The sequence below is a fragment of the Sarcophilus harrisii genome, chromosome 5 (genome assembly GCF_902635505.1).
Source record: "Sarcophilus harrisii chromosome 5, mSarHar1.11, whole genome shotgun sequence".
In the NCBI taxonomy this organism is placed as follows: domain Eukaryota; kingdom Metazoa; phylum Chordata; class Mammalia; order Dasyuromorphia; family Dasyuridae; genus Sarcophilus; species Sarcophilus harrisii.
Window position 1 is genome coordinate 66,919,003 of NC_045430.1, and position 14,209 is coordinate 66,933,211.

The following is a 14,209-nucleotide window of genomic DNA, read 5'->3' on the forward strand; positions in this document are numbered from 1 at the left end:
TTTCTAATAAGATAAGTTATAAATCAAGGATGTTCATTATCACCATCACTATTTAACATAGTCTAGTAATGCTAACTATAGCAAGTTTACAGGAAGGAAAAATGGCCAGAATAAGCATAAACAAAGAAGAAACAAAATGATTGCTCTTTAAAAAAAATAGCTGATATGATTATTTACTTAGAAGACCTAAAAGAGTCAAACAAATTTACTGAATCATTAATTTCAGTAAAGCTGCAGGATATAAAATAAATACATGTAAGTTATCAGTATTTCTATATATTACCAACAAATAAAACAGGAGGAATTGGGAAGAAATACCATTCAAAATAACTGCAAAAGTTACAAATGATTTAAGAATATATCAACTAAGAATTCACCATCCATGTCACTCTAAATATAAAACACTATTTGTAGAACTACAGATTAGATCATTGAAGAAATATGTATTCTTGATTTGGTTGAGTCAATATAATAAAAAGACAATATTAATTAAATTAAGTTACCTATTAAATGCCTAAATTATTTTACACATTATAGCTTAAAAATGTTACTTCTTTATATTTTCAATTGTACAACACTTTTGAGTAAAGCCCATTATTTAAAATAATGCTGCTAGAGTACTTTGGATTCAAAAGTTGTGCCCCTTAGCTCTTTAAGCAATGTTTTCTAAAATTGTCCTATATAAATAAATTGAAATTAAGGTGTTCATATTCTAGGCAGACTGCCCTACATGCTATTCTGAGAATTTTATATCCCATCACTTCCTTCTATTCTTTTTTCTCTTCTTAAAAATTTTTATAGCTATTTTTTTCAACATATTTAAAGACAGTTTTAAAACTATATTTAAAGACAAAATTTGGGGTTTTAAATTTTTATCCTTCCCTTCCTCACCTTCTCTCTTTCTGAAAGACTGAACAATTTGATATAGGTTACAATAGTGAAATAATATAAAACATATTTCCATATTAGTCATGTCATTATAGAAGAAACAGAACAAAAGTAAAGAAAAAAACATGAAAAAATGAAATGCAAATAATATGTTTTGATCAGATTCCATTAGTACTTTCTCTGGACTTGTATGGCATTTTCTACCATGATTTCTTTGTAATTGTCTTGGATCATTGTATTGCTGAGAAGAGCTAAGTAATGCTTAGCTGATCATCACACAATGTTACTGTTACTGTGTACAATATTCTCCTCACAGAAGAGCTGATTCCCAAACATTAGTTTCAGGGAAGAATGGTCAGCTGATGCTTAAGGCCCCCAGAAGAACCAAAGGGAGCAAGAGCATTTGAAAGGCAGTGGCTGAGGGTTCTGGTCAGGGGTCAGGATTGGAGAGGAGCACCTGAGGTCACTCATGGACAAAGGCACAGGGAAGAGAAACAGTGACCACTCCTGGCCTTGGATCATAACAAATTGAAATAACCCCAAAGTTAAAGTCACAGAGATATGGCTCAGAAAGCCAGACAATCAAAAACTTGAAGCTTGAGACATTATTCCCCACACCACAGGGGAAAAACCTGACCCTAATATAAAATCACCAGCTAAAAATAGGTTATAAAAAAAGAAAGCAAACAATTGAGAAAGAACCTGAATAGAGATATACTACAGTAATAGATATAATAAGAGATATAATACAGTAATAGTGTTCAAACTCAAAAGCAAATAAAGAGTCTCTGTAAGCCTTCAAAGAAAATGTAAAATGGTCAAAAGTCTCCAAAAATTTATTTGAAAAGCTTAAAAGGGAGTTTAAAAATCAAATTCGAGAGGTTGAAGAACAATCAGGAAAAAAATAAGAGTAAGATAAGAAAATCAAGAAAATTGTAAAAGCAAAGTTAACCCATTAGAAAAAGAGATCTAAAAACTTACTGAAGAAAATAAATTCTTAAAAATTAGAATTGAACAAGAAAGTTAGTGACATTAAAAATAATAAAATAAATCAATAGAATGGAAAAATAGAAGAGATTATGCAACATTTCATTAGAAAAAAATAAGTGACCTAGACAATAAGTAAGGGGAGATAACATAAGGACTTTTGGGCTACCTGAAAGCTTTGGTTAAAAAAAAGACTCTAAACATTATACTTCAAGAAATTACTAAGGGCAATTGAAATTTTAAAAGTAGAGGATAAAACAGAAATTGAAAAAGTAAACCCTACCCCTCACTAACTGAAAGGGATTCCAAAGTGAAAATTCACAGAAACATTATAGTTAAGTTTTAGTTTCCAAGACAAGGAGAAAATATTATAGGCAAGGAAAAACAATTTAAATATTGGGGAAGGCACAGTCAGGAAGACACAAGGTTTAGTTGCTTCTGTATTAAAAGACCAAAGAGTATGGAATATGATATCCTGATGTGTAAAGGAGTTGGGTTTGCAACCTACTCAGCAAAACTAAGTGTAATCCTGCAAGGGAAAAAATTCAAATTTAATGAATTAAGGAACTTTCAGATATTTTTGAGGAAAAGACCAGAACTGAGTTGAAAATATGACTTATAAGAATCAGGAGAAACATAAGAAGTGTAAACACAAGGAAGGTTAAAGAAAAGACACAGAGAGAGAGAGAGAGATAAAGAGTGAGAGAGAAAGAGAAAGAAAGAGAGAGAAAGAGAGAGAAAGAGAGAGTGAGAGAAAGAGAGAGAGAGAGAGAGAGAGAGAGAGAGAGAGAGAGAGAGAGAGAGAGAGAGAGAGAGAGAGAGAGAGAGAGAAATAGACAGGCAGAAATAGACAGAGAGAAATAGGATAGAGGGAAATACATAACTTGTAATCATAACTTTGAATATGAAAAAGTTGAATTTATTCACAGAATGGAAAGGATAGCAGAATGGCTCAAACCCAGAATTCAACAATATGTTGCTTGTGAGAAACACATTTAAAAATAAGAAAGTCACGTAGAGTAAAAATAAAGGGCTAAAGTAAAAGTTATTAATGCTTCACAAATCAGGCTTGATGATCATGATCTCACAGTTAAAAGAAAAATAGATTAAATTTTAAAATATAAGCAGAGAAATGACAATGATAAAAGACATGATAAATAAGGAAGTATCAATGTTCAACCTATATACCTCAAATGTCGTAGCATTCACATTTTTAAAGGAAAAAGTTAAATGAATTACAGGTGGAAATAGGTAGGAAAACTATAACAGTGAGGGATTTCAACTTTTCCCTTTCAGAAATAAATAAATCAAACAAACAAAAAAAGAAGCTGAGAAGATGAATAGAATTTTGGATAAGCTAGACATCTGGAGAGAATTGAATGGCAATAAAAAGGAATTTAACATTTTCTCAGCATTACATGAAACCTTTACAAAAATTGCCCATATATAAGGGCATAAAAACTTTATAGATAATTGTAGAAATGCAGAAATATCAAATACGTTCTTTTCAAATGCTAATACAATAAAAATTACATTTAACAAAGGATCATAGAAGTACATAAAATTAATTTTATTCATCAATTAATTTTATTGATGGTTAAAATGACTGGGTTAAAACAGATCATAGACATAGTAATTTTATGAAAGAGAATAATGATGAGACAACATATCAAAACTTAAGGGATTAAACAAAAACAGTAATCAGAGGAAAACTCATACCTCTAAATGCTTACATTAATCAAATAGCAAAAGATCAAATCAATAAGTTAGGAATACCATTTAAAAAATTTGAAAAAGAACAAATTATATATCTTCAAACACCAAACAGAAAATCCTAAAAATTAAAGGTGAGATTAAATAAAATTGAATGCAAGATTCTCTCTTATTATTCAATTACTATGAAAACCATATTGTTCTTAGTGTATAATATATATTGTTCTCTTGGTACTATTCTTTTCACTCTTCAGTATTTCATACATGACTATTGGTGATTTTCTAAAATCAATCAACTTATCATTTCTTATGGCACAGTAATATTCTATATATGCATAGTCATATATCACAACTTCAGTCATTTCTCAATTAATGGGTATCCCCTCAATTTCCAGTTCTCTGTGGTACAAATACTGGTCTATACCTAGTTTCTGCAATGTTTGATAGAGTGTAAATGTTTGCTAGAATTCACTTGTAAATCTATATGGTCCAAATGGTGCCCCCCCCCTTAGGAATCTCATTTATGGACTATTCAATTTCTTTTTCTAAGACTGATTTATTTGGCCATTCCATTTCCTCTTCTTTTAATCTAGGAAGTTTATATTTTTATACGTATTCTTCCATTCACTTAAATTGTTAAGTTGATTGGTATATAATTAGATAAACAACTTTTTTTTCTTTTACTTTTCTTCTTATTATTATTATATAGTTTTTTATTTAGACATTATATGCATGGGTAATTTTATAGCATTGACAATTGCCAAATCTTTTGTTCCAATTTTTCCCCTCCTTCCCTCCACCCCCTCCCCCAGATGGCAGGTTGACCAATACATGTTAAATATGTTAAAGTATAAATTAAATACAAAATAAGTATACATGTCCAGTTATTTTGCTGTACAAAAAGAATTGGACTCTGAAATAGTGTACAATTAGCCTGTGAAGGAAATCAAAAATGCAGGTGGACAAAAATATAGGGATTGGGAATTCAATGTAATGGTTCTTAGTCATCTCCCAGAGTTCTTTCCCTGGGTGTAGCTGGTTCAATTTATTCCTGCTCCACTGGAACTGATTTAGTTTATCTCATTGCTGAAGACGGCCAGGTCCATCATAATTGAGCATTATATAGTATTGTTGTTGAAGTATATAATGATCTTCTGGTCCTGCTCATTTCACTCAGCATCAGTTCATGTAAGTCTCTCCAGGTCTTTCTGAAATCATCCTGTTAGTCATTTCTTAACGAACAATAATATTCCATAATATTCATATACCACAATTTATTCAGCCATTCTCCAATTGATGGGTGTGCACTCAGTTTCCAGTTTCTAGTCACTACAAAGATTCTTGCACATACAGGACCCTTTCCCTTCTTTAAAATATCTTTGGGATATAAGCCCGGTAGTAACACTGCTAGATCAGAGGGTATACACAGTTTGATAACTTTTTGATCATAGTTCCAAATTGTTCTCCAGAATGGCTGGATGTATTCACAATTCCACCAACAATGTGCCAGTGTCCCTGTTTTCCCACATCCTCTCCAACATTCTGCATTATCTTTCCCTGTCATTCTAGCCAATCTGACAGGTGTATAGTGGTACCTCAGAGTTGTCTTAATTTTCATTTCTCTGATTAATAATGACTTGGAGCATCTTTTCATATGGCTAGAAACAGTTTCAATTTCTTCAGCTGAGAATTGTCTGTTCATATCCTATGACCATTTATCAATTGGAGAATGACTTGATTTCTTATAAATTAAAGTCAATTCTCTATATATTTTGGAAATGAGGCCTTTATCAGAACCTTTAACTGTGAAAATGTTTTCCCAGTTTGTTGCTTCCCTTCTAATCTTGTCTGCATTAGTTTTGTTTGTACAAAAACTTTTCAATTTGATATAATCAAAATTTTCTATTTTGTGATCAGTAATGATCTCTAGTTCTTCTTTGGTCATAAATTCCTTCCTCTTCCACAGGTCTGAGAGATAAACTATCCTATGTTCCTCTAATTTATTTATAATCTCATTCTTTATGCCTAGGTCATGAACTCATTTTGACCTTATCTTGGTGTACAGTGTTAGTGTGGATCAGTGCCTAGTTTCTGCCACACTAGTTTCCAATTTTCCCAGCAATTTTTGTCAAACAGTGAGTTCTTATCCCAAAAGCTGGGATCTTTGGGTTTGTCAAACACTAGAGTATTAAAGTTATTGACTGTTTTGTCCTTTGAATTTAATCTATTCCACTGATCAACTAGTTTATTTCTTAGCCAATACCAAATGGTTTTGGTAACTGCTGCTTTATAATATAATTTTAGATCTGGTACAGCTAGACCACCTTCATTTGATTTTTTTTTTCATTAATTCCCTTGAAATTATTGACCTTTTGTTTTTCCATATGAACTTTGTTGTTGTTTTTTCTAGGTCATTAAAATAGTTTTTTGGGAGTCTGATTGGTATAGTGCTAAATAAATAGATTTGTTTAGGTAGTATTGTCATCTTTGTTATATTTGCTTGACCTATCCAAGAGCATTTAATATTTTTCCAATTGGTTAGATGAGACTTAATTTGTGTGGAAAGTGTTTTGTAGTTTTGCTCATAAAGTTTCTGATTTTCCCTTGGCAGATAGATTCCTAAGTATAAGATTTTATACTATCAGTAGTTACTTTAAATGGAATTTCTCTTTGTAGGTAACTAACTCTTAATAATTGTTTTCATTTCATCTTCATTAGTAATATAGTTTGGTTTTCTTATTAAAAAATCCTATTTATGTATTTTATTGGATTTTTCATTGAATTAATAAATAAAACTAGAAGCTAGTTTTATAAAAAGCCAGTTAAGCTATTCAGAGCTTTATGACTATTCAAATCAAGTATGAAGGATCTATGAAGGAAGACTACCTACCACCAAAGAAAGAATATGGAAACATATCTTGTATAATTTCACACACACACACGTGTATGTGTGTGTGTGTATGTGTGTGTGTGTATGGCCAATGATGGCCTTCTCTAGTGCAGAGTTGGAAGGGAGGGAAGGAAACAGCTTGGAACTCAAAATGTAACTAAATTTAAAAAAATACTAGAGAAGTTCAGAAAAGAAGTTTCCCCCTTCTCACCTCCCAGGAGTTAGAGATGATATAAATAGTGTTAGGCAATTGGTGATATGTGCCTGTACCACAGTTCTAATTTGATATAAAAATATGGATAGAATTAACAATTGAATGTGTAAGAGGTGATAAAATTACCAAATGAGCTAGTACAGAAAGTAAAGAAAGGACAGTCAGAGAGTCTTGAACTGATATACATTAATAGATGTGGCATAGATGAAGAACTAGTAAAAGAGACTACTAAGTATTAGTCAAAAAGATAGAAAGAATAAGGAGAAAACAATGTAATAGACCAAAGAGTTTTTAGCAGGAAAGAGCAATCAGCAGGATCAAATGATAATGGAAAAAAAAAGGTCCATTAGACTGGGCAATTAAGAAATCATTGGTAACTATAACAGCAAAAAAAAAAAAAAAAAAAAAAAAAAAAAAGCCAATTAAAGGTGAAATTTAAGAAAAAATATGTCAGGATGTAAAAGAAGTCCTCTTCAAAATTTGTATTGCAGTTAGAGGATTGTTCATTACATATCTAAGAGCATGTTTTATAATTTTCTTCATTTATTCACCTGGTCAACACTTGAGTGCCTGATAGAACTAGATTAAACAAGCTATCTTCAGTTTTCAAAATGAAGAAATGACAAATCCAATCTTCCAAAGTAGTACAGCAATCTTCTTCTTCTTCTTTTTTTGTAAGGAGAAACCAACAACCTTCCCAAACTCACTTTTGTCTCCTGCTCTCTGAACCCCGATTCTTCAGTCATCAATATGAGAAGTTTGAGAACAAGTCCAACCCAAGAGGTTTTTATCAGTTCTTTAGTCTGGAAAGTCCGCACTTCTGGGACAAAAACACGTGCCAACTTTCAAGATAGCTATTACAAAGAGCATTTGAAAGATACCCAGAAATGAATCACAGGAGGTTGAAAGACTCCATAGAGTAGAATAGATGGCTGTAGTGGGGTGGTTGAAGAGAGGCTGGATTCTCTAAATGAAGGATGAACTCATCAGGGATGAAAAGTTCAAATAATAGTGCATGTTTAAAAAGAACTTTTTCCCTCTGAGGTCGAACCAAAGCAGTTCTCTTACAAAAGTTCCTTGGCATTTGAAACTTTTCTTACAAATTAAGAGATTTTTCTATTCTAGCTTACCCAAGGACCCACGTTGTGTCCCTACTCTATCCTGGGAGTTTCCCTAAAACAGGCAGCGCCAGAGAACAGTCTAGTCTGGCTCTAAGACAGAGCCCCATGCAACTCAGGACCAGAAACGATTCGAGGTTAGAACATACTGTTCTCTCTTCTCTCAAAGGCTTTCGCAGCGTTTGACAAATTTCCCCCGATCCCACTCCCAACTCTTCCTTTCCTGCCCCTACGTCTTTTACAGACTCTTGGAGCCACACTTTATTGTTGGCTGGGTCTATAATTTTAGTTAGAGTGACATTTTTATAGCTGGGTGGTACGCACCTTCCAGTCCACAAGGGGAAAAAAATCTTGTTTAATAGAAAATGAGAGACACCCGCCAAATCCCCAGAGCTTTTTCCACTTTACCAGAGTAACCTGACGCTTTGCTCCTCCCTTTTAAAAAAAAATAAGCCAACCCAAATAAATAATAATGATTCGTTTCCCCAGCGGCCTTTTCCCATGGTCCTTAGTCCCCTTTCCTCCGTCTCCACCCTCTCTGCCTTGCTTTAGTTCCGTGGGAGACTGGCTGGGGAGTAGGAGGTAGCTGCTGAGTCTCCTAGACCAAGTCCAGCTGCTGCTGTCCGGCGGCAGTAAAGAGCAGAGCAGAGCAGAAGAAAGCGTAGTAAAGATTGGATTGCTTGCCTCCCTGCTCTTCTTCACTATGTTTCCCAGTGCTTTATCTGCCCGTACTGGCGTGTACTGGGATATACTGGGTTCTTCGGCACTACTGGACACAGCTCCAGGCTTTGGGAACCTGGGAAAGAGTTTCCTAATTGAGAACTTGCTGCGGGCTAGAGACTCTCCACCGTGTCTTCCAGCTCCTCCTCCCTTAGCTCCCTTAGCGGCAGCCACAGACACCACGGCGAAAATGCCGGAGCATCCCCTCTCCTCCAGCCCGTTACCCCTCAAATTGTGCCTTGGAGGAGAACAAATCGGGAGTCCTTATCGGACTCATTGGGCTTTTCAAGTGCTTAATCCTTCGACTGACAGCAGTCAGCTGCCAGGCCTGGCTCGGGAAGACCAAGGTGGCGTCTTCCAACTCGCTGTCCCAGGTGAGATCCCTCCTTCCTAAATCTAGTTCTTCAAAGCCCCAGGCTAACTGTGGATTGTCTAGGAAGCTGTAGAAACTGTTTCTGGGGCGCGTAGTTTCTGTTGCTACTGCCCCTAACTTGTATTGATTGGATGGGTCATCACCTTTACTGTAGTTGCCACCTTAGGGGTCTTGGAAGAAGCAACAACACGTTTTTCTCTTTCCTCGAGCTACACCTTTTCCTTTCTTTTTTATAAATTAACTAGGGATTAGGGACATTTTAATTCTGGCCTTTTGGGGTGTTCTGGTGGCTCTGTGCTAGGAGAAGTGGGGGTGGGGCATGGTGAGAAGTAGACTTGGTGGTCCAGTTCGCAGACACAGTTTAGTGTTTTCTTGCTGTTTGTCTCTGTCTCTGTGTCTGCCTCTGTCTCTCTCTATTTTAATTCTTCATGCACCTAGTTGGAGGTGGGAAGAAACATTCTAAGTTTCAAGCCAAGTAGGTCGTTTTCCCGGAGGGTTTAAAAATAACTACTTTCAGAATTCTTTGTGATGGATATTTCCAATCTCTATTAACGGAACTAAAAGAAAGGAAAAGACAGACTGTCTCTCCTCCTCTTCCCCCCTCCTCCCTATCTCCTCCCGCTCTGGTTTGTGAAGACTTTTTAGAAAGGTCCAGATCTGGATGTTGAAAAGTGATTTGGAAGTGGAGAAGTAACTTTATAACTATAATAGAACATGTACATATTAGGCTGCATAAATTTTTAAAAATTGAAACTATGTACTAATCATTCCTTTTGTTGTTGTTCTGAATTTGGTTAATAAACTCTTCTATGGATCCTACAGTAAGAGCTCTTAAAGCAAATCTAATATTAATGATCTCACGTAATTTAGGTGAAAACAACCATTGTTTTTTCCAGTTTAATGTGATTCCTGATGGAAAGGGAACACGTATCAAGTTCCACAGCCAGATTCTTCTTTATGCCAACAATGAAATTCCAATTAATCATTTTTGCCCTTTGGAGAGGAAGAGGATGATTCAGGTGACTGCTATTTTTGCTGATTTGAAAGGTCACTTGTCAGCTTCTTCGAAGTATCAGACAGCATTTGTTATACGAATTTAGAGTTTTTTTTCTTTTCTTCTAAAGACAAAATTTATATTAAAATATTAAGAAAATTAGAAATGTATAAAATATCAAGTGGAAGACATCTACTCATTATGAATCTTGCATATGTAAACAGCAGATAATTAACATTCCGAATCTCTTTTGGGTGATTTGGCCTGTAAGCATTCTTGACTATTTCTAATATTTGTAAGTTAATCCTGCCCAGGTATGAGTCTACAAAAGCCACACAAGTTACCTCTTCAAGGAAATAATTTTTTAAAAATGTGTTAAGTTTAATGAATGCTATAAATATGTACATATTTAAATGAACTGAAATAGTTTTCAACTTGCATATCAAAACATTAAATAACCAAGGACATTTCCTGGAACTATTTAGATGGTAAGATAAAAACAAGTCTTTTTTCGAATTCAAATTTAAAAATGTTAGTTTTATTTGTATTTGAAAATATGTTCCCTCAATTATTATTTAATCTATTATTAGAAATTTCTTGATGTTGTTAATTTTTATCTTAAAAGACAATTTCTTGTTAATGATTAAATCAAATAGTTTTAATTCATTTTAAAATCTGAAAAGGAATAAAAATTAAAAGTGAATGAAAATGTTGGTTATACATTTATACTGTTTTAACAGTTTTTATAGTAAACAGTTTTTCCTACTTCTGAATTTTATAGAATTTTTTAAGAATAATAATAGTTAAGATTTATGAAGTATTTTCTAGTTTACTGATTTTAGTTTTTAAGCCTGTAATTTTCACTTTAGCTAAGAAGCAGGCTAACTAATTTTATTTAATACATAGAAATTAAAAAGGAATATACTTTAATATACATATATGTCGTATAAGAGATTGATATACTACAAATTATCTAAATTTTGATTGAAAAATTTATGACTCTTTTAAAGAATTACTAAATTAAATGAGAGCATCAAATCTTTTGATTTAAATGTTTGAGTATATTGCTTAGCTTTTAATTTTTCTTAAATTAAAAAAAAATGTTACTACCATTCCCAAAGCTTTAAATCTTTAAAAGATGACCATATCTTAGAAATTCTATTCAAATTAATCTATCAGGGACATAGAACACACTTTGAAACAGAAGATAATTCTGGTCTCTGATTTTATAAAATACTTGAAAAAATAGGTTTTTAAATCAACAATGATAATCTCAATAGATAATATAAGCACATTCAAATTATTTTCATTCTGAGGATTAGTTAAAGCTTTACATCATACATAATGTTGGGGAGATTGAAAACTTCTGCAGTCTACTAATAAAATGGTTGAATTAAGTCAGGTTCACATTTTATATGAGATTACCTAGAGAATGATTAGAATGAACTTGAATTACATGATTACATATTAAAATAAAGCAAGTGAATAAAAGCAGGGATATAACAGCACTTAAGAATATGTATACTCATGGATTTAATAAGAAAACAGTGTTTTATTTCTGCCATAAGAAATCAAATTATGTGTATACTCCATACTATTCTCTCCAGTCCCTTGCACCCTCTTCTATGGAATATCTCAGCTATGCATTATTCCCACCATGTTAAACTTCACTCCTTGTCATGTGATATCACTGATCCTCTTCAAAAATGAAAGATGAACAACAACTCATGTACTTATAAATTGAACTAGAGAAAATAATGAAATTGTATCAATTTCCTCTTCAGATTTATTGCATAATTTAATTGTCATTTACTGGGGCAAGGCAATATGTTCCACCTCCCAAATTGATTAACTGGTTTGTAGTTGTTTTTCTTGAAACCTCTTTTAGCATTCTGACTCTCTCAGTTGAGAAAGAAAAGGGGGAAGGTAATAAGCATTTATATAACATCCAGTATGTGTCAGGTACTGTGCTAACATTTTACAAATATTATCTCATTTGATCCTTACAACAATCCTGACCACAATTGAGGAAACTGAAACAAGCAGAAGTTAGAGGATTTGTCCAGGGTTGCACAGTTGCTAAGTATCTGAGGCCAGATTTAAATTGTCTTCTATATTCCAGGCTCAGTAGTGTTCTATCCTCTGTGCCACCAACTGTCTCTGAGAACCTTATCTCATTTCTTATTTTAATAATAATTTTTTATTTTAAAAAATATATGCAAAGATAGTTTTCAGCATTCATTCTTGCAAAATCTTGTGTTCCAATTTTTCCTCTCCCTTCTCCTCACCCCTCCTCTAGATGGCAAGAAATCCAATATATGTTAAGCATGTGCAATTCTTCTATACATATTTCCACAATTATTATGCTGCACAAGAAAAATCTGATCAAAAGGGAAAAAATGAGAATGAAAATGAAAATCAAGCAAATAATAACAAAAAAGGCAATAAAATTATGTTGTGATCCACAATGAGTCCCCACAGTCCTCCCTTTGGATGTAGATGGCTCTTTTCATCACAAGTCTATTGAAAATGGCTTGTCAATTCTTATTTTTAAAAAGAAGGCTATTTGTGAAAAATTCCCTCTTTCCTCCTCCACATTTCACATAGCAGATGCCTTTTCCCATCTTTGTCACTCCTGTCTCACACAAAGAAGTTCTTTCTCCTTGTCAAGAAATCCTTCTACATATATAAGTGATCCCTTTCCAGAAGATGACCTCTTCTATCATCCCACTTCTCATTCATCTTCAATACCCCTGGATACTGGCTGCTTTTTTCTGCTTACAAACACACTCAAGTCTCTTTCATCCTTCCCAAAACCTCACTTGATCTACCCATCCCACATGAGTATTATACCATGTCTTTCTTTTATAAACTAAACTTGTGAGAGCAATATACAATCAGCACCTCAAATTCCTTTCCTATTTCTTTCTCCTTAACTGCAACCTGACTTCTGATCTCATCATTCAAGTGACACTGTTCTCTCCAAATTTACCAGTGATTTATTTTTCAGTTGCCAAATTCAATGACTTTTTCTCAATCTTCATTCTTGACCTCTCAGGAACAATTGACCCTAACAAAAATCTTCTCTTTGATATTTTCTTGCTGCTTCTGTTTTGTTTCTATTCCTGGATGTCTGACCACTATTTCACAATCACTTTGTTTTCTTTTCCATCAGGTCATACCCAATAATAGTGTCTTCTCAGGTTCTCTCCTGAGCATTCTTTTCTTCTCTCTATATATTATTTCACTTGGTGATTTTATCAGCTTCCAAGGATTCAATTATGCATTTTGAGATCTATTTGTCTATTGCTCTCCTCTACTGATTTTTAGCTTCACATCTCCAACTCTTCCCTGGTTAAACTCAATAGATCCAAACCTGAACTCATTATCTTTTCCTAAAATTCTTCCTTCTTTCTAAGTTTTCCATTACTATTAAAGGTACCACCATGGTCCCAATCACCCAGGGTCCAAATGTTGGTGTCAAACACAACTCCTCATGCAAACTCAATTCCTATCTAATCTTTTGCAAAAATGTATTGATTTTGCCTTTCATTATTTCATTCTTTCATTCTTTCTCTTATCTTCTCTCTTTTTATCTTCATTGCCAATACTCTGGTACAGGCTCTTTTCACCTCATAGCAAGACTATTCTAATAATCTTCTGGTTATTTTGTTTTTGTTTTTTGTCTCAAATCATTTCCAATCCAATTCATTTTTTCATTCACCTATCAAATAAATCTTCCTAAAACACAGATTTGACCATGTTTCACTCATCTTCAGGAAAGTCCACTGGCTCTCACTTACCTCCAGGATCAAATAAAACATATTTTGCTTGACTTTTAAAGTCCTTCATAAGCAAGCCCTTTCTACTTTTCCACTTTTCTGACACTTGTGACATTGAATTTGATTCTGTTCACAAGACACTCTGTCTCTATAAACAGCATAGTAACTGCTTAAATTCAATACAACTATAATATTATATATGCTTTTGGTTTCAAGACCTATATCTGCTTCTCACTAATTTTATGACTTGGGAAAATTACCTCTCTCATACTCTGTTTCCATAATTATAAAATGAAGGTAATGCACTAAGCATTGAGGATACAAAGAAAGTAAAAAATGAAGTCTTTACCATTATAAAACTTATAATCTTGTGGGAGAGCACAACTTGCAAATAACTATATATAAACACAAGATAATATAAAATGGAAATGGAAAATAATCTCCTAGAGAAAGGACTAGAAGTGGGAGGGACTTGGAAAGGCTTCTTGAGGAAGCTGGAATTTGAGTTGAGTTTTAGTTGAGACTAGGGA

General features: G+C 33.5%; 1 protein-coding gene across 2 annotated transcripts in view; it reads left to right on the forward strand.

Moving 5' to 3' along the window:
- Nucleotides 1–8,201: 8,201 nt before the first annotated feature.
- DBX2 (developing brain homeobox 2) overlaps nucleotides 8,202–14,209 on the forward strand; it is a 45,136-nt gene continuing 39,128 nt past the window's right edge. The window contains exon 1 of one of the 2 annotated variants that reach the window (XM_031940405.1): nucleotides 8,202–8,904. In XM_031940405.1, the coding sequence (XP_031796265.1) occupies nucleotides 8,514–8,904 (391 nt within the window). In that variant the 5' untranslated portion in view covers nucleotides 8,202–8,513. The remainder of the gene's footprint in view (nucleotides 8,905–14,209) is intronic. The other variant, XM_003771372.3, reaches the window with a different exon arrangement.